General features: G+C 41.0%; 1 protein-coding gene across 1 annotated transcript in view; it reads right to left on the bottom strand.

Annotated features, from left to right (window-relative positions):
* Positions 1-14,833, bottom strand: part of LOC310954248 (potassium voltage-gated channel subfamily KQT member 5-like) — a gene marked incomplete at its 3' end in the record, with an annotated part of 146,154 nt that extends 131,321 nt beyond the window's left edge. Inside the window, 1 exon segment of the mRNA XM_083923628.1 lies at positions 14,398-14,833. Coding sequence (XP_083779754.1) covers positions 14,398-14,738 — 341 coding nt within the window. The 5' untranslated portion in view covers positions 14,739-14,833.
* Between the last annotated feature and the right edge of the window lie 8,880 nt (positions 14,834-23,713).

Below are 23,713 nucleotides of genomic sequence, written 5' to 3'. Positions count from 1 at the left end.
ACCCCAGTCAGAGCCAATCTTCAGCATGTATGCTCACCCTGGCTGTGAATGTAGATGGTGGTAAATCCTTTGTCCTTGTATAGACCCCCCCACCCCCACCCCCTCACATTATGACTACTGTAGTGTGTAACCTACGTCACACTAGAACATGCCACAGTGGTGCTATTTTTGAACCCAGAGTGCCTTTCCTGAGGCATTCTGATACTGTGAATCTTTGAATGTTACTGCAATATCAGTTTAAGTTGTGTAGTCTATAAAATTGGGTGATATATGTGTTCGATTGATTTTTATTCCGTGCAAATAAGCTATACTCTAGGGCTGCAACTAATAATTGCTTTCACAGTCAGGAAACCTGTCAATTGCTTTCTTGATTAACCATTTTGTCCATGAAATATTACACAAATGTTGAAATATGTCAATCAGTGTTTCCTAAACCCCTAGCTTTTTTTCTTTTATTTATCGATTAGCAAAAAGGTTGCTGATTAGTTGAACACTTGACAACTAATTGATTATTTGATTATTTAATTTTTTCAGCTCTACTAGTCCACCCTTTCACCCTGGAGAGTAATACAAATCACAAATCACAGAAAGCTGAAATCCACAAAAACTACTGTTTAACTAAAAAACCTGCTGTATACCCTGTATTAGACCAGGACAGTGAGGGTTTTCAAGGTTAGCTGTGTTGTTCCCAAATTGAAATAACAGACTCACAGACCCATGAATATTATACTGGTTGATGCATGCCTAAATATAGTATGGTAGCAGTGCTGGGGCATGGCTTGTATCAGCCATAACTAACTGCTGGTGGCACAGCAGCCAGAGCAGGACTAGTAGAGCCGACCCCATCAGTGTGTGACAGATATGCACACGCAGGCAGGGGCACTCACTCATTTTATTTTTGTTTGCTTATTGAGACCCCCCAAGTTGTCTTTTCCCAGGCTTGAGCGAACTCAAGATGGCAGCATAAATTGCTATGGCAACGCAAAATTTCCACTCTTCACTTTGGGATTTCTCTGAGGCTTTAAGGGGTTGCTGGTGTTGCTTACATAAAAACACATTAGGAGGCTGGTGTGTGTGTGTGTGTGTGTGTGTGTGTGTGTGTGTGTGTGTGTGTGTGTGTGTGTGTGTGTGTGTGTGTGTGTGTGTGTGTGTGTGTGTGTGTGTGTGTGTGTGTGGGTGTGAGTTTTGCATTGGGGTTGGTCTGAAAAACCTCAGCATTATCGTCAGATAAACCCAGTTATTATGCCTCCATATCAAATGAACTTTTACACTCAGATCTCCAAATTAGTCAAGCTGCCTGCCTCACTCCGTATTGCTCCCCTCGAGGCAAGCATCTGCCAAAACGCTAAAACAACAAACCAAATAGACTAAGAAGAGAGGAAAGAGCCATGAGAGGTAGTAATTTTTACTTTTTTGTTTCAGAGACTGGCTTCAGCCACAGTGCTCACGTAGGCACAGTGATGACGAAAAAATGAAAACAAGCAGGGAGAGAGTAGAAGGCAAAGAGGCGATGGAGACTGAAGAGATGTATGTTCAACACTTCAACACCTCTCACAGCTTATGGTATGATGGTATAGAGGTCATTCTAATGTAATGCCCCTACAATTCTGTGGGATGAGGTTTTTCTCTGAATAGAGAGAAGACTTGATGAGAGCACTGCAAAGGATAACGCAAGATCACTGGAGGCATTGAAGCAAACATGAGGGGTGAGAGAAAGGAGAGGCAATGAGAAGAAATGGAATGAGTAGATGAGACACTCGATGTGCTGCGCCACATAGACTGCAATCTGTGAAATGAATGGCTGGGAAAATCAGCCTCCAATCCCTACCTCATCAGGCAGTGAGACTCAAAGGGCGGCCAGGAGGGAAAACCCTCACTCACGATTGCAGGTGCAGTTCCCAGCTGCGGCCAGGAAGAAGCTGGATCTGACACCAACCAGTTATGATGTCTACTGGTTGGTCAATGGATTTGTTGGAGACAAATGTTAGTCTAATTTAGATATCAGATCATATATATGAGATATGGAGGAAACGGTACATACAAATTAGCAGAAATGAGCCTTGTCTTGATACAAGTGGATACATGCTGTTTAGGTAAATTATGTGTCTCTTAGCTGAAGCACAATACCAACAATGCATGTGTGCAGGCGTGCCCTGTACCAAGGCCTTGTCTTTGTGTTTGCAGAAAGGCCATCTCTGAAAGCAAGGGGAACTCCCTCTGAGTAAACGCAGGACTGAAACATGAGACCTACAACAGGCAGTCCCCATCTGCTGTGACTGTCCTCTGATTGGATTCAAACCGGTACAGGAATTTGCATATACATGCATTGATACAATACGTGCATCAGGCACGGGCCGGTATGAGATTCTGACGGTGCGAAAACCTTTAGCAAAAATATCAGAGTTTCACAGTACTGCAGTGTGGCATTTACAGCTCTAAAATGTATTATTTTGAAATGTTTAGCTAAAAAATGTTTTATTTTTTTTAAACATATAGATCACTACAGTTACTACTAATTTGAATAATATTAAACAATGCTACAATTGTTATTCTATTTTTCATTTTACATACACATATGGAGAGAGAGAGAATGTGTGTGTGTGTGTGTGTGTGTGTGTGTGTGCGTGTGTGTGTGTGTGTGTGTGTGTGTGTGTGTGTGTGTGTGTGTGTGTGTGTGTGTGTGCGTGTGTGTGTGTGTGTGTGTGTGTGTGTGCAAAACTCAAACAAGACTAGAGACGTGATACCAGCTCAATATCATTTTAGCACTACAGTGAAGCCTATGAATATTCTCATTTGTCCAGTATAAGCATCCTGGGACTGGTCAGATGCTTACATGAACTGATGAAGCCTCTTGGATGAGAGGTGAAACATCTTCCTAGACAAACAACCATGTCCAGTTGCTTTTGACTGAAATTGCTTTGAGCACTACAGTAAAGGTGATAACTTGGCAGAAAATGAGTATTTCTCTTCTCTTCTTCGCTCCGTGAAGTCACGTAAGGGAGGAAACTAGCTGATGTTTTGTAGTTGGTTGCGAACATTCATTTAAAGACAGCGTTATGTGATGGGCGGTGAGCCCGCATCTCTGCAATCATGTTTGAAATATTGCCTCCTCTGGCAGCCACTCTTCTCAAGCACGTGTTACATGTCGGGTGACTTTCCTCTTGACCTAGCCGTCTTTTTTTTTTAGTACCTGAAAAATTCCAATATAGCCGACTTCATCTTTTTAGGCTGGGGGGTCAGGGGGTTCACCACCTTCATACACAACAACTGGAGGGGGAGGGGTCGTGGTATCCGTGTTGCACACTGGCAGGCAGAGGGATTCCTGACCTGCACTTTCTGTCTTAGACAACTCATAAAAAACAGCTCATACCGCAGGAATGGCATGACGGAAACAATTTAGTGGTTTTGAAACCGCTACCTTTTCAAAAACCGTGGTATACATTGAAACTGGTACCCAGCCCATGCCTACATGCATTTGATAGGTTGATTTTAACCAGAATTAATCATAATAAGATTTGTACATTAAGTTCTGTGACAGTCAGAACACTTGATGGGAATGACTAAATATATTACTTTAGGAACACATCTTTAGAGCCACAAATTTTCATTGTTACACGTTGATCCTACTGATAAGTACTGCCTGTGTATTCAAAGTCTGATACATATATCTTATTATAGTCGCTAGCACACCAAATCTTTGTCACACTACAGAAAAAAGCATTATTAACCATTGTTGAGGTTTAAATATGTTTCCAATACTCTGAACTTACTATGTAGTTAAATCATGTCTTGGTATTATATGAATTACTGTGTAGCAAAACTGGTTTGGCTTATTTATCATGTTGTAAAACTTCACCATTTGTCATTCTGGGGAATCTAGCAAGATAAATACAAATTAAATCAAAGTCACAGAGTGACGGAAAAGGTCATGAAGGAGTGAGAGGAGAACAGCAAGCCATTATGTGTGTGTAGGCTGCCATCACCCACAGGGCCGAAGAGTGCATCACGAACGATACTGAGAGAGAGGAACGTTCCACAGTTTATAGTATACGTATGAGCCTCAAGGTCCAGGTAAAGATGAGGCAATCCTGATTGAGACCAAAAGATGGTACAATGTGATATATGTACAAGTAATATGATTGGAAGATGGCGGAGGCTGACGGACATAAATTGAAGTGTGTAACAAGATAATTTCAGTCATTCTGTCTAAACAGATCTGGCTCACTGATTTATTTTGGATGCATCTTGCAAGACTTCTGTGATAGGTCCCTTCACCTCAGAGCTCCTGGGACTCCGGCTTTTTTCTTCAGAAGTGCTTCTCATCTGTTAAATTGTGATTTTTAAAACTTAGGATTTTGGGAGACTTTGCTTTTTAAAACTAAGAGGACAAAAGAGACAACACCATCCAGGCAAATATAATCACAAAGTATGAAAAAGTTGAACTGACTCCTCTAGATGGATTGATTCTCATTTGTTCAGAACTCTACTTTTGAGATCTTTTGGGAAGGGGCGAAAATACTGGTTGCTGATTGGATAAACCATCTGTCTATCACCAACATACGTGCCAAACCAATCAGATTAACGAGGCGTATGATTTACTAGAATTTTGAGGCAAAGCTCATAAAGTAAACAGCATGTGGGTAAAGGATATTTGCCATTTGTATAACGTGAATTTACGGATCAAATGCACAATTTCAGGAGCCCGGTCCATATTCAACAGAAGGATCCGAGAGAAAAAAGAGTTAGTGAGCGGCTCGAAAGCTGCGTTCATCTCTTCCGTGGAAGCCGCCATGTTGTTTACACTGACGCTCTTCGTTTCGTCACACTTAAACTCACCTCAAAACAAACGCTGACTGGTTAGGTCGCTTGGCTAACTGATCTACGAGTAAAATAGAATGGAGCTCGCAAGATCAGGATGGTCTCAGATACGAAAATTAGTACTTCTCTGCTCTTCTCTGCTCTGTAAAAAAAAAAAAAAAAAAGTAAGGTTAGATAAAATCATGATAAAAACTAAGCAGTACTCTCTTCTCTGAAACACTGAGGGCATGTCTTCTACGGGCGCTAAAACCACACCCAAACATAGAAGAGGTGCTGCGGCTGCCGCCTCTCAACCGTCCGTTATGATCTGAAAAATGGATGCTTCATCTAGCAACAGGAGGATAAACTGACACTTGTGCAGCAAGCAAATGTCATTTTTAGTCTAACCATAGTTCTGTAAGTGGCACTAAACATTTTGACAGTAACCATATGCCACTTGTTATGAGCACACATGTTGTTTTTAAGCATGTGATGTGGAGCATATGTTAGAATGGGGTTGCGGTCGCGATGCTAATTTCTTAGCATTCTTAGCCCTTAGCATTGAGCTAACAGACTTTTAAATTTTTTTATGTGAATCAGTAAACATTGTAATGATGCAATGCACAGTAACATCTAATGGACTAAGCCCTAATTATTTGCCTCATGTTTGTAGCAAATATGCGTGCTATTGGAGTTATTTTTCGCGTTAGGAAGATATTGTAATCGCAAAGCTAATATCCGTTAGCACATCAATTGTAATTCCCATTATGTGTTAGCATTGAGCTAATGCTTGTATTCACTTTTGGCTTCATAAAGGCATTTTTTCGACTCAGCAGCTTGTGAAAACAGTGTTCTGGGTTCTCATCCCACCACAAAGCAGCTTTTAGGCATTTTCCTGTTTTTTGTTAATAGACAAGGAGGCCCCCTCACACAAATTCAAAGTCAACGGAAAGCAGTGTGGACGGGGCTTTCTGTTTCTGTGACTCCAGCGTGTTATCGCGTCATGATTCCAGGCCTGCCCATTCAATCAAATTCTATGTTTACGTCTGTTAATGTTCCTGTTTTGACCTATGTGTCGCTGCACTTTAAAGGTTTACACTTCAATTGAAATTCCTTTAAATTTTGAAGCTGTTACCAAGTTGCTGGTGCATGATTTATTATTTTAATAATAAAAAAATATTTCTGTAAATTTATATATGACGTATGTGTTAATTTGTTTCATTTTGTCTTACAAAGTTTAAGCGTCCAGCCTTGCGTTGCCTTATTGTACATAAAGAATGATCCCAGTCACTTCCACACAGCGAGGCACCCAGGTATCAGTATTGGGGCTGAAAAAAATCCTATTAGTGCATCCCTACAAACACACAAATTATCCTTCCACATCTGAATCAGCCTTCCACTTCCTCTCATCAAGCTGTCACAGACATCTTTACATCATGACTGCGTACACAACCATCTTGAAATATCTTCTGCTCCTCTTTGCTGTGTGTCTTCACGGCACTGATCAACCCAGCCAGTTTCTCTGTAACACTTGTACTGAAGTAAACTCTCTCTGTTTACAAAAACCTTCTTTTTCCATTGAGTCACACTTTCAAAAGGTGACAGTGAGCCCTGACTATGTACTGACGCAAAATGCCCTTATGTGTCACACAGGTTAAAAACACAAACAGTAGATGAATGGAAAATAGGCATATATATGTAGCCAGCATCCACAGAGAGGGCTCTCTGGGTTCAGTAATGGGACTTATTTCACACCAGAGGGCTTAAGCCTCGACCGGGTTTACAGGGAAAACAGATATTTCTCAGTGACAGAATCTCAATGGCTGGACTATTAAAGATAGCTCAAAATATAATACATAGCAGCACTGGGATTGTGAGCCGCGTCTGATTAGTCATTCAGATGTCTACAAAACATTTTATTATGTCTGCTGGCTTCAAATACCCAACAATGCCTGTCAAACACAGCTTTCAGGATGAGCCAGCATCCTTTACTGCAGCCTATAAATCCAAGTATTCCTAACAATAAACCGACTGATAAATATTTAACAAGTGAGAGCAGCAAGTTCATGTCACCACTCTGTGCCCCCCGTCCCCCTCCCTCCCACTCTGTGTGCCAGTTTAGAAATCTGAGGTGGAGGAACACTGTATCCTTTCCCCTCGCGCTTTCCTGCCCCCGAACATACTTGCTAGGATAAGGGCTTGTTAATCCAGAGGTGAGATGAATGGCAGCACTGTGTATGTGTGTGTGCAAGCAGGAAGGAGGGCAGGCTGGGACCCCAGCCGCAACTGGACTGAGCACAAAGACTGGCTCAGTGCTGCTGCTGTCACACATAAGGAAAGGATAAAAATATACATGTATGCTATAGCCATACAGTATACAGGAAAAGGCAACAGCAGAGGAGTTTCAGGGCATATGTGAGCAAAGTTTTCAACATCAGTACCCAGTATAAAAGTTCCAGAGTCCTTCCCTCCGAGCATCCTCAGTGACTTAAACACTGGCTTTTAATTTGAAAATCGTACAATAATTGTACAGCTAACACACATGCCAGAGATGATGTTGTTAATGCTTTGTAGGGCTGGGTAATTAATCAAATGTTATTTTTAACTTCCATTTTGGCTTTCTGCGATTATGATGTAATTATGTTGCCACATTCCATTTCACAATGATGCACTCGTTTGGTGTTTTTAATCCATCGTTTACATTGTTGTGCTTCCACCTGTTAAAATTCAACAAAAAGTTCAATTTTCAGAAGGATGTGGAAACATTACAACACAGTTGATATTGTGTATTTATTTTTATTAATTATTTTTATACTATAACTTTTATTTATTCATTCATCTTTAATACATTTGAAACTTGTTTATGTATTTTTTCAGTAAAATTACCCTTCGAGAAACACCACTGTTCAAAAGCCACTTTCTTTTAAAACGTCAATAACTACATGATGTTCCTGAAGTCAGTGAGTAATCATTTTAAAAGTTGTGATCTCTAATAACTAAAATAATCAGGATTATGATTTTTGCCATGATATAAATCGCTTGACTTCAGATCTCCTCAGACTCCAGCTTTTTTCTTCAAAAGTGCCTCTCATCTCTTAAAAGTGTGATTTTTAAAACCCAGTATTTTGGGAAACTTTGCTATCTAAAACACCATCCAGGCAAATTTGATCACAAAGTATGAAAAAGTAAGGTAAGGTAAGAAAAAGAGTACTTCTCTGCTCTTCTCCGTTCTGTAAAAACAAAAAAAGTAAGGTTAAATACATTTCTGATAAAAACTAAGCAGTACTCTCTTCCCTAAAACGCTGAGGGCATGTCTGCTGGGGGTGCTAAAACCATACCCAATCACAGATGGCTTGCCTTCACCGTACTGCCCCAAGCTAATCAGTGTTAGACACGCTAGCAGCTGTTAGTGACTCTCCTGGATTTCTCCGTTAATAGTTTATACACAAAAAAAATTGTCTCTGTGGCTTGTTTGATGTATGTACGTGCCGAAGAAGAACAGGGGATGATTTTGCGCCAGAATTACACTTACAGCATGTGATGTGGATCGTATTTTAGGATGGGGTTTCGGTTGCGATGTTAATTTTTGTTAGCCCTCGAATAATAATTCCTATCATGTGTTAGCATTGAGCGAACAGACTTTTATATAGAGAGATTTTTTTTCATGTAAATCAGTCATTTTTGTTCCGTTAAATGACCCTTAAGGTTCCAGAAACACCATTGTTCAAAAGACATTCTTTTTAAAGAATCAATAAAAACATAATGTTTCTAAAGTCAGTGAGTAATCATGTTAAAAGTTGTGATTTCTAATAACCAAAATAATCAGGATTATGATTTTTTTCCCCTAATCAAGCAGCCCTAGCTCTTTGTGTTACAATTTTCAAGATGTCATTTCACCTGGAGGCATGTAGAAGGTGAAATATGACCTTAAGCATCAAAGCCAGTGAGGATCTGCTGTGTGGGCATGTCAAACAGAGGATAACTGGATGCTGCCCGTGAGTGCAAGCTCGTAAGCGTATTTGGCCTGACCTGTTCCTAATGTGTCGATTCAGACAAGGCAGATAAGGAATGAAAATACCTTTTTCATATTTGTTGCCTCCTGAAAGCAGTGGATGGTGAAATTGAACTATGAGTTATCCAAACAGCGCTTCAGCAGAACAGCTTGGCCAAAGTAATATCAATCACACTGATCCTCATGAGGAAGCAAGTGTGCACACCATGAAGACTTTTACCACAAGCTTTGATTAACTGATTTATGAGATACAGTCGATAAAAAGGAATGAGAGGAGATATAAAAAGGGATTATATTTGAGGATTATTCTGTATTGACAGACCTCCACAGCACTGACTGGCTGCACAAGATCTGGCTGCACGAATCATCACTCTGGGATGGGGAAAAAATGCTCTTTTTTCTTTCAACCAGCTACAGTCATCTTGGGCAGAGCCCTGGATACAACGATGGTGCTGTTGTTGTAAAATAGAATAGCAATGTTGATTATAGTTGCACAAGCCAAGGAGATGGTTTTCTAAGTGAAAAATAAATAAAAACCACTGCACACTAACAATTACCTGGTGAACACAATGGAACACGTAGCAGCAAAAGAGCCGGATATTTCTCTCAGGAGTTGGTATAGACCAATTCACAGAGACATGTCAACTTAAAAGATGATCATGTGCCAAAAAATCGGCAGGAAAGAAAATGAAAGTGCCAAAACTGCATTTTACATCACAGCCGAAAAGAAGTACAACCCGTCTTTCTTCACTGAGATAATGCAAATGTGCTAATGTCCTCAGAGATATTATTGTTGGATACCATTCGAGGGAGGACTGCGGTCAGTTTTTCATCTAATGTGGGGATCAGGAGTGCCCTGTGGCGAAAGGCAAACCAGGCTACTTGAAGCAGCACCCATCCCTCAGGGCTGCATTATATAAAACTTTTTTTTTTAAAGTATTTTTTACCTTTTATGCCTTTATTAGATAGGAAAGCTGGAGGTTGATAGGAAATCCAACTGTTAAGACGTGAGGTAACGCCCTTTCAAAATAGGATTTCCGGGTCAATGCCGGTCCAAGGCTCGTATTTCTACGTCGCAGTGCCGTGTTAGCATTTTTTTTTAACAGATCTGAGTTTTGAAAAAACAACAATGTCTAACTGACGAAAGAGGTGATCTTAATTGTTCGTTGTTGTCGTCTATTTTGTTTCAACGGAGCATTTGGACCTGGAAATCGTATTTTGAAAGGGTGTTACTTCAGTTGGTTAGGAGAGAGAGGGGGTGACATGCAGCAAAGGGCTGTAGAGTGGAGTCGGACCCGGGGCTGAATCATCAAGGACCTTGAGCATCTAGTCTATCCGGTGCCCGCTCAATCCACTGAGCCACCTGGTGCCACATATAAAAGGTTTTTAAACACATTTGAACCACCTGTTTACCTAGGTTAAACACTTAGGTAGAAAAATATGAAGGGGGGCCCAAAAGCAAAACTGGACCCTAAAGGTAAAGTATGGTTACTGTGTGTTCATTTTTTCATATCTCTTTGTGCAAATTGACTGCTAAACAGCAGTTATTGAGCGCTCCATTTATATAAATATGGTTTGAGGAAATATGTTTTTCGTAGCAGTGAATGCAAACCACAGCTGAATTTATCAGCAGCTGCATGGATATCATCGTATTCTGTAGCTAAAGGCTGTCAGCGGGGCTCTCAGCTGCAACAATTGTCATATCAGCAGACCAGTGCAACTTTCAAGGCCATTGACCGTTATAGCAGCATTCATCACAGTAAAGAGAGAGCAAAGGCCTGAGTAGGAGTTCAGTACCTCCATTTCTCCAGTTCCAGCTCGCTGCCACAGGGATGAAAGAAAATAATTCACCAACTTCCCAACCACCCAACCGTGCATTCCCAACGTTAATGGTCGCTCATGTGAAGAGAAAAGATTCTGAGGATCCTCTTGGGTATGCGTGAGTCAGCACTAAAGGAACCTTTTTGACGCAACCTTTTAGTAGACAAAAAGTGGAAATCCAACGGCATCTCTCTTAAGTTACAGCTCAAATAAAAGAGAATAACAAAGTGATTATGGATGACCTCCATGGTGTTCACTGACATCATTAGAAAAACCTCTATGACCAACAAGTCTGGCTTCATAAAGAATAGGGACTGAACTGATGTCTGAAACGCTGTGCCCGGCCCTGATTGGCCAGAAATACCAGCTCCTCTAATTCAGCTGGAGCAAATAATTGAATTTAGGATGTCTAGTGCAAACTGGGCTGATTGGAGAGACGTGTTGGAGGTGAGGCCCAGTCGCAACATTCGGTTTAAAATCAATTGTAATTACCACAATCAGCAGGTCCTGGTTGAAACTGTCCACATCTCTGTGTGGAATTCAACTTTGATGAACTTTGACAATCAAATTAGGAACAATATACAAATACAGTGCCCCCTTTGAAGTAAGAGTGAGCCAGAAAGTCTAGAGTGGAAGATGCTGTCGTAGCTTATTAGCTGTGTTGTGCCATCCACTTTTATGTAACCTAACCCTCCTCTTCTACGGCTACATAAAAGAGACAAGGTTTTTAGACCGTTGCAAATACCTCTTTTGATCCCCTTAAAAGGGATGGTTCAGACTTTTGTAGCAGGGTTGTATGAGGTACTTATTCATAGTCACTGTATTACCTATAGTAGATGACTGTTAGCAGTTTGATGGACAAGCATGGGAGCTAATAAATGCATTGCTGCTGCTAGCTAAAACATATTCAATAAAAATTCAGTTTAAGAATATTTTTTTAATTTAAATATTTTTTCCTTGCTGTCAGAGATCCCTGTTTAAGTGTTCACAGGGGAACTGAAACAGCCACCAGACTCCTGTAACTCCTTTTACACAGAACACAGGAGTTGCTAGTTTACCAGCCTGATCTCATTCCAAGGGCATCCAATACCGTCATTTTGTTGCGGCCCTCAGCATTTGCACAAGGGACCCTTGAGGGTGTGTATGAAATGCAACGGGCTTTCAACTGCAAACCCATCCAGGGGATATTTAGACACTCAGAACTCTCGAGGCAGTAAGAGCGACAAAATCTGTGTGGGGAGGAAGTCGGGGTGGTGGATTGGTCACACAATTGTACATTGACTTTCACAAAGAGGACTACTGTAGTTGAGTTACAAAACAGACTTATTTTAACACCACCAATGATATTTTCCTAACCCAAACCAAGTGGTTTTGTTTGAATTCACAGCATTAACCACTGGTTTCCCATGCTTAAAACAGCAAACATAGTAGAGTGTCACAGTGTGGCGCGTAGGACTACCTGCTGCATTGACAACTGACGCCAAAAGGGTCCAAAAGGGTCCCAAAGTGTCTGTATGTGACGAGTTGGGATGAGAATGGGTTGGGTCTACCGTTCCCTTGATCGGTAAGTTAGTTTGTTAGTTTTTTTAAGTACCTAAGCACCAACCAACACTAGTGGTGCAAAGGATCATCAGTGATCCGTGATCCGTTTGGATAAATGTCTTTGGTTCGGCACCCACATGATCTGTGGATTGATGTCCAATTAAAAAAAAGTTGTGCGCATGTTTAGTCCACACACTTGTTAAGAGCAGTGTAGAAGAGCTTGAACGCCCTGCATTATTTAAATCTTGGCTTCCCTGTCAAGTATAATGATAAAGGAAAGAGCTTAGTGGGTAAACCTGTGACGTGTGTGGGCACTGTGTCACAAGAAAGCCTTATGACAATGGAAACACATCAAGCATGGCCAGGCATTTGAAGCCACATCACCCCGGTGTTTCACTGACCAGACTGAAAACCACTTATCACCACGGCATTTAAGCAGCCCCTTGCTGCACAATCTAACCGGGCTAAAGCCATCACAAACGCTATTGGTGTGTTTATAGCTGCAGACATATATCAATTTAACAACTGTTAATAAACCAAAGACAAGCTTGTGTTTATTTGGCTTGTCTTTTTTTATTTTTTTATGCTGATCTGAGAAACGATGTGAAGCATGATTTTTTCGATCCGTTGCACCCCTAACCAACACCAAAGTCACAAAATTACACAATCTAACCAACCAATCAAGGCAGCGGTTCTGTGAAATAAAATTAGTGTTTTGTCAATGCCTTCCCATGGCTTTGACAAGAGAATCAAACTCTTCTCTGACTGCAAATTAAATTGTTACAGTGTATTCTTAAACTGTCATTGATTTTTTTTAATAACTTATAGTCCTTTTTTTAGGCGTCTGCAATATATTCAGCTGCCCCCCCCCCCCCCCCCCCCCCCCTCGACAGCAGTACATTTCTCAGCTTCCATGTCAGTCCTTCTGTCTGATTTTCCAAACTTTGGGTGATGCCACCATCTAATGAAGGTTAAACATATATATACTATGGATAAGAACTTCCAAATCCCACATCAAAAGATCCAAACTATCCCTTTAAATAACTGTACTGAATAATAAAATATGTACAATCCTGAGAACAAAATGCCAGAGGGACTAACAGCACAGAGAAAATAATGAGAAGCTCATACTTGTGCTTGAAAGTGTGTCTAGCCATTAGTTAGAATACTACAGCAGTTCACCAAGTAGTGTGAGTAGTGCTTACATCAGCACTTCCTATTTCACTGTTCATTTGGCTGTGCCGCCGTGACCTATCATCTCACACTGCCTGTAGAAAGCAACGCCGTTTGAAACAGTGGTAACAGTAATGTCTACAAAAAAAATCGAATTTAAAAAGTGTAACATTTGCAGATATAACAGATGACACTTAGTGCACATATCGGGCACATGAACTCTCTTAGTGTCCTGTGCACCATTTGATACACAAGCTTCTCTGGGGATGCTTTAAAAATAAAAGTTATCAGTTTCACGAGCTGCTTGGATTAAGTGCAACAGCTCAACAGCTCACCACCGGCCCTCCTCTCCTTTCAACCACTCCTCACTGGAGCACAGATATGCACAAACCCCACCCACGCACCAAAAAAAGATGGTGATCTACAGTCAGCATGTGTCTCAACTTCCTTCCTCTCAGACTCAGTCATGATGCCACAACAACAAGTCACACGCGGGAAATCAAATGCAGCTGGTTGGGAAGCCAAGAGTGATAGAAAGCAGGCAGGAAGGCTAAAGATGTTTCTCATCTTGACCTTCAGGAGCCAACAGACTTTTTTTTAAACTGTGTGGGTATGAATCTTACTTCACCACTGAGAGTCTCATGAATGCAGAGGTCAATAGAATACGCTAGCCTGGTGTTTACTGCTTCATTTTTATATGGTGAAACTGCTGTACTGTAATAACCCCACAGCTGAGAGTGTTAAACCTCAAATTCAAGCTCCAAAACAAATAATCATGTGCAGTCACCCAGGACAATCATGCACTGAGGGTCTCTTTGTATCAGAAACATGTACATGGATGTTAATGGGTTCATTTAAACAGCAGAGAGGGGGGGTTTCTGGATCATAGATTTTCCTTGCAAGCTTTGAAATTGTTCAAGTAACATGTGGCAGTGTGTTCCTGATAAAACTAACTTGTACCTGCAGAGAGGATGGAACAGCATCAACAGGTGTTCAACTCTAGAGCTCCACACCACACTCCCCAACATGCAAATAATGTAAAAAACACTTACACAAACGCATGGTAGATGAACGCCCAGGCTCTCGGTCTCTCCAGCACGTTGTACAGGTAGTTTTGGAGGCGCCGGTAGCGCACGTTTCTCCGGCCGCTCTGCGCGCTGTATATGAGCGGCTTCCCCAGCAGGCTGAGCCGGGCTCCCTGCTTCCCCCTCAGGCTCTCGGACCCGGCAGCACCTGCTGCGGTGGAGGCTGAGAGCAACCCGTCTCCCGCGTTGTTCATCATCTTTCGTCCGGATTCCACATCTTTCAAGCCGTAGCCTTCGGCACGGTGACCCGGCGACGTCCTCATCCAGAGCCCGGTGCCTCCTTCGTCTCCGCTGTGGTTCCGGGGCATGGCATCACCAAAGCGGGCATCCAGTGCGCCGAGTTTTCAAGCATGCGTGTCCTGAGCCGGGAGCTGTGCCCTGGACGAACAATGCTTTACACGTGCGAGACGCAGTCTAACAGGCGCTGTGAGTGAAACCGCTGGCAGAGCAAGGCGCACTGTTTACCGTCACACTTTGACCGCCCTCTTTCCTCTCGCATCTACCTCTCCCCGAGCCACTTACACCACTGCCGCCGCGCGTAAAGGTATCCACGCGCCCGTCCTGTGCACGGTGCTTTCCAATGTGACCAAATAACAAGAGGTACATACAGTGTGTCCGGCGGAGCTAGAGAGAAGAGATATTTAGCATTAAATTTAAGCACAGGCTCTTTTCACAGTGCGCTTTGCCGCCTGTTGCTTCAATACAAGGCTGCGCGTTCACAGCAGATGCGCATCTGTGCGTGTCGTGCCCGCGAGCGAATTTATCTGGAACGTTTCGTCAGTAAACAGTTTGATTTTATCTCACCTCCACATTATTTAAGAATAAACATGTCAGCCTCCAGGAGTAGTTGTTCTCTTGGGTGTCTGTGTTGCGCAAAGGCGGCAATAATGCAAATGAGCAACCGTCATTTCTTGTGTAATTTAATTTCCCGAGAAAAGTTCCAAATTACACCACGTTTATAAAAAATAAATTAAAATGCCTATCAGGTAACATGGATGCTGAGGAATTTTCCACTTGGTCGGGTGGAAAAGTAACCACCGAGGACGGCTCACTGAACATCTGCAGAAAATATTATGCTGTAACCAAATCAAGCTTTTTCAATTGAGTAATACGTGTTGTGTACATATAATAAGACCTTTATAAGTTTAAATATTTGATCACATTAGCATGAATGTGAAAGATGTTTATTTTGAACACATGCCATCTAATGTCTTATGATGCTGTGGTTATATGAAAGGTAGAATGTAGAATTAAAGGTAGAAAATGTAGAATATTTATTAAAAACCATTTATTTAAAAAATATATAAAATAAATACACACAGGGGCGTTTTGAGGGGTATAGAATGATGAAGTATTGCTTTTAAATAAAAAATGTATTCAGTCTGAATTAATCATTTTAAAATGTTTTGATGGTTTGTCAATGACTTTCTGTCCCGCTCTGTTTCCATGGTATCAACCAATAGCATTGGGCGTTGCTGGTTGCCAGGGTTGTCAGTTGTTGGGTGCAGCTACTGTAGGCTGGCACTGGGTGCAATGAAGTTTGCCAAACCTGCAGCTGCTTCGGAGCCTCAGTGAAGGGGCCGTTATTTGTCCCAGCAGCTGAGTGAGCGGAGACGGGCAAAAACCAGAGGCAATATAGGCCGAGCATTCACTCCATGGACTGAGAGAAAAGAGAGAAACGCCATTGAAACGCATGCTGAAATGGTTTCCCCTTGATCGGTAAGATCACTTTCATGTTTACTTAGCTGTAACGGCTAACAGTAACTGTCATTTAAACTCCTCTAATACTTGTTTTTATGGTGCGATTTGCCGGAGGAGACGGGTTCAAACAGGCTCAAACACACTCCAGTCTCCTGTAGGCTGCTGGGTAACGAACCTGGCAACCCGACTGCTGGAATTATTTTTTGTTTTTGCGAATACGATTTTAATACACTAGATGGCGGTGTTCTGCTCATTCTCCATATTCAACCTTTAACACTAACGCTTTATGGTAATGGTACATGAATTATCATGACTTAAAGCATGATAAAGTACTCATTCATGGAGTACTTCATGAAATATCTGGAATGTATGAGAATCGTCAGTGTCTCGTGCATGAACTAATGTGTTAATGCAGCAACTAAGATTTCTCAATCATCATTTATGAGTTATTAATGATATCCATGTCCATTCACATATAAATTGAATATATATTTAAAGGGACAGGCCAAAACAATGATTGATAGGAATGAACAGATAGTTAAGACACCACCATTAATCATGTTATTTATCAGTGTTAAAGACCTCAGACACAATGAAATCATAAACAATAAATTGTAAATCATGATTATTTGGAATTCAACAGAATACACATGCACTGCTGTGACTGGTCAGTTTTTTGGCCTGTCCCTTTAGCTGCAGCCACATGATTAATAACTTATAAATCATGCTGAGAAATCTTAGTTGTTGCATTAATTGACAGATTACTCCTGCTTTACCTCATGCATGAGTTACTGTTGATTCTTGTATATTCCAATTCGTGTTTTTTCATGCATTAAGTCTTGCTAATTTATGTATCCTTACCATAAAGTGAATCCATATCGGTATTATTAATGATACAGTTCTGGGTAAACTAGGTTGTTGGTGAAGAAGTTGAATAAACTGAGAATACTACTTCCTTTGTGTCACTGTAGACTCAAGTGAAAGCAGTGTGAAACATGTGATGGCGGTTATGCCTCCGCGTGGACTTCCCCTTCGCCGACAGACGCACATACACACTCTCTTCTACACTTATTTTGTACTTTACAGAATATTCTTCTATAGATTTTTCACTATCAAACTGACTGGATGCATGAAGGCGCGGACCACATGCGTGAAGAAAACACTTGACTTGTACACAGCGAAAAGTAGACTCTCAGTATTTGTCTGACAGCCTTATCAGCAGGAGTCAGCATCCTGTCACAAATACTCAGCGTGTGAGTAACAGAGAGCGTGGAAGTGTGTGTTCTCATATTTATTCTATAGGAGCTGAGAGAGAGCAGGGGTTTAACGGCCTCAGAGCGCTGACCAAGCAACTCCCTCTGTCTTCCAACAAAACTACGCCATCTACTGGTGGCTGCGGCACCAGACGGCCTTTGTGGACACAATCTCACAGGGGTTGGATGCAAATAATCATCTCTTATGGTCTACTTACTCCTGAAGAGATACAATATGGTAACAGATATGCCCTGTGTGCAGTGAACCTCACAGCTGGATGGGAGTGTGTGAGATGTATTCCTGTTCCACTGTATGCATGGATTAGATACAATTCTGAGAAGTACTTGGAGTGCATGTACTTTACCAGACACTGCTAGCATTTTAGGTAACACTTTGTAATAAGGGAACAAATCATGTATTTAAGCAATGCTTAATTAATGCATGACTCATGATGTTGTAATGCATTCATTATCGCAAGATCTATCATATATTCCTGCTGCTCAGCATTAACTAATGATGAAATCACTGACTGTCACTCACTGATTAATTCACACTTAAAACATCATCTGTTAAGGAATGTTCATTCACTTTTATGACTATTCCTATTTTATCTCTCTGTGTTTTCTGTTTTTTTTTTGTGAAGCACTTTGAGCTGCATTTATGTTATGGGAGGTGCTATATAAATACATGTACTTTATTAGGATTATTATTATTATTATTATCATTATTATAAGTGTTGTGGATGAAATCGTAAAAACAACAACAGACCCATCTACATGAAAATGTAGCAAACTCGTAAATACTTGTAAGTAATAATTGGACCGTGAGTTGGGATTGTTTTGTCAATTGAGGTCTTGAGTTTAACTTGTTCACTCACTGGTAACATCAGATGCACTTTTCTGGCCACTTTATTAGGTTCACCTGAAGATTATATGTAATTCAACACCATAACATCTTGAAAAAGCTCTTAAAGTTCAGGTTTTGGTGAGATTTTCAGAAATTGTGTTATTTTGTCCTTCCCATTTACATGCATGAGGGGAGCAGAATGTAAGAAACAGCTCTGTGCAGGGCTATTAAGTTGTTCCTGGTTGCTGATTTGGGATCAGTTGTACAGAATGTTGCCTAAATTGTATGCATTGATGAGGTACACTGTTTGACCTCAGTGAACACTCACCCACACTGAATTTGTTTTTACATAATGCGCTCAGCTTGTACTGTTTTGGTTTTAATGCTGCATTGCACACCTGATGTATTTGCTCTATATTTATACTGCCTCTTACTGTAAAATTGTTATAACTTCACTGCCACATTATTGCTACTTTTACCTTTTTGTACTCTCACCTGTTTTTTAACTCCTTTTTTCAAATCTTACCTAATCTTTTTTTCCCACAGCATCTTAAACGACAACATGTTTACTTCGCTGACCTGTAGGAAATCTCAACGTTTCCCTCTGCACAGTGACTCTCTAAACCAGGTCAAAGTCAAACTCCAATTCACAGTGGGCCACATTTAAAACTGGGACAAAGTTGCGGGCCAAACTCAATATCTACAAAAAAAAAAAAAAAAGATTGCAAATGTGCATGTTTTCCCTTTTCTCCAGATGTGTAATGTTGACCCTTTTCAGTGCAGGTCCTTGTTCTTGTCGTGGTGTTTCTTCTGTTTTATTCTTTGGTCACAGTCATGGTGGCTCTGCAGACGAGACAAACAGGTCTATACCTTCATAAACAGATCATCTGCCTCCCACCGGTGCTGAAAGCTCCTTTTTTCCATCTTTCTTTTGGCCATTTTTGGGGAGGGGTAGATTAAGTTTGTCGGAAGAGACTGGTAGCATGGATGCTCATTTTTGTCAACAGAAAAGTAGAAGTGTGTGTGCTTTATACTCGTGGGCCAGCACTCATATAACCTTGATATGATCTTGCGGGCCAAATATAATTACACCGCGGGCCAGATTTGTCCTAGAAACGCCGCTGGAAGACTGACTGACGGATTATTATTTACTTGGCCATACTTTTGATATATTCTTTTTATATTTTATTGATCCCCATGATATCATATTATATTTGATAGTCTGTTCTGGTCTATGTTATACTTATGGGCTATTCAACATACCGTTAAATCTTAGTGAAGTTCAACCATATACTGCACCACGTTATATTGCTGAACTATACATACTGTTATATTGTTGTGCTTTATTTTGTTATTATTACTACACTTATCCTTGTACCATGCCTCATATCCTTCATTATATCATAATGTTCCATATTATACTATATTATGTTAATATGTCACATTGACTCTTGCACTTTATTCTATTCTATTAAAACAGATGAGCACTAAGTACCATAAGTTTATCATATCATATGATGTAAATACTTTTCGATCAGGAGGGAATCTATGTTAAGGGTGAGAAGCTTCTCAGACTTTAAGCACCTTGGGATAATAACTGATAAACAGGTGAAAAGAGTCATCTGTACGATTAACCTGAATCTTAGTGACTTTAAATTTATTAGGAACCAATTGGCAGCAGATGTTGTACATGGTACATGGACTTGTACATAAATAGCGCCTTTCTAGTCTTCTGACTACTCAAGGTGCTTTCACACTTGTCACATTCACCCATTCACACAGATGGCAGTGGACATCTACATACCATCTAATCTAACCATTCACACCACATTTACACACCCATGGGAGCAATTCGGGGTTCAGTGTCTTGGACCAAGGACCCTTTGACATGCGGAACTGGAGATCAAACTGCCAATCTCTAGAATAGAGGACGACCCACTCTACCAATGAGCTATGATGTTCCCACACCTGTCATTTTGTATTGCAACTTGGTCCCAAGCAGTTAAAACCATTCTTGTCCCACGCACAGTTCATACAAAATAACTCTCAATATGTTGGACCTAAGTCTGGGAGCATCATCACTGTACAACCTTCTGACCTTTGATCAACCTTGCAAACTTCTGCTTCCTGTGCAAAATGACCCACAGTCTCTTCCCCCCTTCATTGCTGAGTTTCTTCACTGTGCTGAGACACCATCAGGCAAACAAGAGCATGTATCAGAGGTGAGTACAGTTCCGCTTTCTCCATTCGAGCAACTGTCTCTAGTTTTAAATCACAACAAAATCATGGCTGAAACCTCATATGGACATTACCCATAAAGAGTAACCTATTCTATGTTTTTTTCTTGTATAAGTAATGTTTATTCTCTGTACTGAATCATAACATTTGATGCCATAACTCCTTTGTGGATTTGTCGGCCCCAAGTCCTGCTGGTGAAGTTGAGCTATTCAGCCCTCTCTGGAAAAGTCAATGACTGTCCGTTGTCCCCGTTAAATAAACAAATAAATAAATATCAGTCTGGTGTTAACTGTTAACACCACTGTGACTTTATCTGCATCCCTGTCACTTTACCATGTCATTTTGTCTCCAAATAGTTTATATTATGTTTATTCTATGGCCATTTCTATTTTTGGTTTATTTTTATTTCTGTTAATGTGCCTCTTCTTATTTATTTATCTCCCCTTCTATACCTATTTGACTTATTTCTGTTGTGCTGCAGCATCAACCTATCTTATCTTTATAGCTGTGTTGTAGTGAGGGCGGCAGTAGCTCAGTCCCTAGGTGACTTGGCTGGCATCCGGAGGGTTGACGGTTCGAGTCCCTGTGTGCACCATGAATGGAGTGTGGTGGCTGGAGAGGTGCTGCTTGAGGCGCTGTTCACTGGCAGCCCCCTCGCTCTAACGTCTCTCCATTAATTGCATGTATATAGGTCCTGTCAATGCAAGTGTGTGTGTAACATGAATAACAATAAAAAGTGAAACGATTGAATTTCCCAGTTGCAGGACTAATAAAGGAATTCTTCTTCTTCTAATGGGTCACATTGGTCCGTACAGGTGTACCTAATAAAGTGGATACTCCGCGTCAATGAAGAGCTTTGCAGAATAAGATGGTTTTATGTCCTTAATGTTTGTTTTTGTTTTGTTTTGTTTTTTACAAATTAAAAAGACAATAAAGTGAGGACAGTACTGTTAGAATACACTGTTACTGTACATGTACAAATGAAAAGCAACATTTCCTGTTGAGGGAAAGCAGTGGTGGCTTTTTATCATCTGATCTGGTCACATGAAGAGTTGACTTCTTGTAACAAGCACATGCACCGTGTCATTTGTCTTCAACAGACATACAGCCTCGCGTCGAACGCTGCTCAAAGTAAACAGTCTTTTTTTCATGCCAGGAGACACGATTCAGCCTAGACGTCCTTTTTCCCAAAGTTTCTGTTTGCTTACTTTTCTTTTCACCCAGTTTCTTTTGAAAGCTCATCTAAATGGATAATATTAAAAATGAACTCCATAATATTTGTTTTCCTCTTCCAGTCATGGTCCCTGTTTCCATTGATGTGTGACCATTGACCTGATTAGATAGATTAACCCGTTTCCTGGGAGCAGCATGGAAATTTTATCGTGGCCTCTGACATGAGCGATCTGCGGTTCTCTTTTCCGCCATGGACCATATCCACGCTTTGTACATGGAGGTCGTGACCCCTGATGCTGTGTCAGGAGGAACCGAAGGCCCGGGTGGTATGGTGAGGCTGGTGGGAGGGTTAGTCAAGATTGCCTGCAGATGTTGTTTCGGGGGGCCCTCTGCTTATTTAAACGAGAGGATGTGGAACATAAATCTCTCAAGCCCTCTGCTGCACTGTATCATATGTGAGGTCACACATGAGGCCGTTTCGCTTCAACTTCCTCTTCAGTGAGACGTACTGTAGCAGCACCACAGGCACAGAGTTATGGTGTTGTAGTGTTGCAGTACAAGGCTGTCATGTACTTTTATCAACAAATACTAGATAATAAAACTTTCATTCTCCAAAAGTATCTTTCCTACATCAGATTCTCTTTCTCCTTGGCATTTTCTTTAGTATAAGCGACACACAGAGAGAAGAGTCTCCAGTCTATGAAAGGAGCAAAAAGAGAGTAAAGGCAGCACTACGAATGGAGGCACAGACAGAACTTATAAACATGACTGAAGGGACACTCAAGAGCAGAGCACTGGCAGAATGTGTCAGAGCCTTTCTTACCAGACCGTCCTCATTCACTGCATACATATAACTATGAAAAGTAATGCACTCTAATTCAATGTAACCACATATTTATTACTGTAGAAGTTATGTCTGGAGCAAAGAAGAAGAATTTCAGGTGATGTAGTATACCAGCAATAAAATCCTCATATGGGTGAGGTTCAGGGTGGTGGATGGGTCAAGATGCAGGACTTTTGCCTGGTGGATTTGGTGTTTGTGTCCTGGAAGTACTAAACAAAGTCATTCATAATTTAATTTTAACCTAACCGTTTTGGCGAGGAAACTTAAAGGTTGAATATGGAGAAGGAGCAGAACACCGCCATTTAGTGTCTCAAGATCGTAGTTGCAACAACAAAAAATAATTCCAGCAGTCGGGTTGCCAGGTTCGTCAGACCTGGCCCAGCAGCCTACAGGAGACCAGAGTCTGTTTGAGCCTGTTTGAACCCGTCCCCTCCGGCAAATCACACCATAAAAACAAGTATTAGAGGAGTTTGACTGACAGTTACCGTTGCCGTTGCCGTTACAGCTAAGTAAACATAAAAGTTAGCTTACCGATCAAGGAGAAACGTAGTGTTTTAATGCCGTTTCTCTCCTTTATCTCAGTCCATGGAGTGAATGCTCGGCCTATATTGACTCTGGTCTTTGCCCGTCTCCGGTCACTCAGCTGCTGGGACTTCACTGAGGCTCCAAAGCAGCTGCAGGTTTGGCAAACTCCATTTCAACCAGTGCCAGCCTACAGTAGCTGCACCCAACAACAGACAACCCAATGTCGGCCGCCGTTGGCTGCTACAATGGAAACATAATGTTTCAGAAGGTCATTGTCAAACCCGTCAAAATGTTTTTAAAATATTAATTTAGATTAAATATATTCTTTTATGGAAAAGCAACACTTTCATTCTGTAGCCCTCAAAACGACCCGGGGGTGTATTATTTTTAAATACAGCTTTTAATAAAGATTGTACATATTCAACCTTTAACTTAACTGTCACTTTTTGTTGCTTAAACTTAACCTGGTCACGTAACCGCTGCCTTTGGTGCCTAAACTAACATGGTCATATAAAAGTACTTTTAGTGCCTAAACTTTGCAATATACTTTATCCATTTTAATCCAGGTCTGTGTCAGAAGTCCCAGAAGAACAGAGCATCGGAATTGCCTAAACTTAACTGTCACAGTTTCTTACGGACACCATTTTGGTGCGGTAAGCACTAAGCGGTTCTGAATGTTAGTTTGTCAAATTTAAATGTAGG

The sequence above is a fragment of the Echiichthys vipera genome (assembly GCF_963691815.1).
Source record: "Echiichthys vipera genome assembly, chromosome: 2".
NCBI lineage: Eukaryota > Metazoa > Chordata > Actinopteri > Perciformes > Trachinidae > Echiichthys > Echiichthys vipera.
The sequence above is the reverse complement of the archived record's forward strand: the minus strand, read 5'-3'. Positions and strand labels throughout refer to the sequence as shown.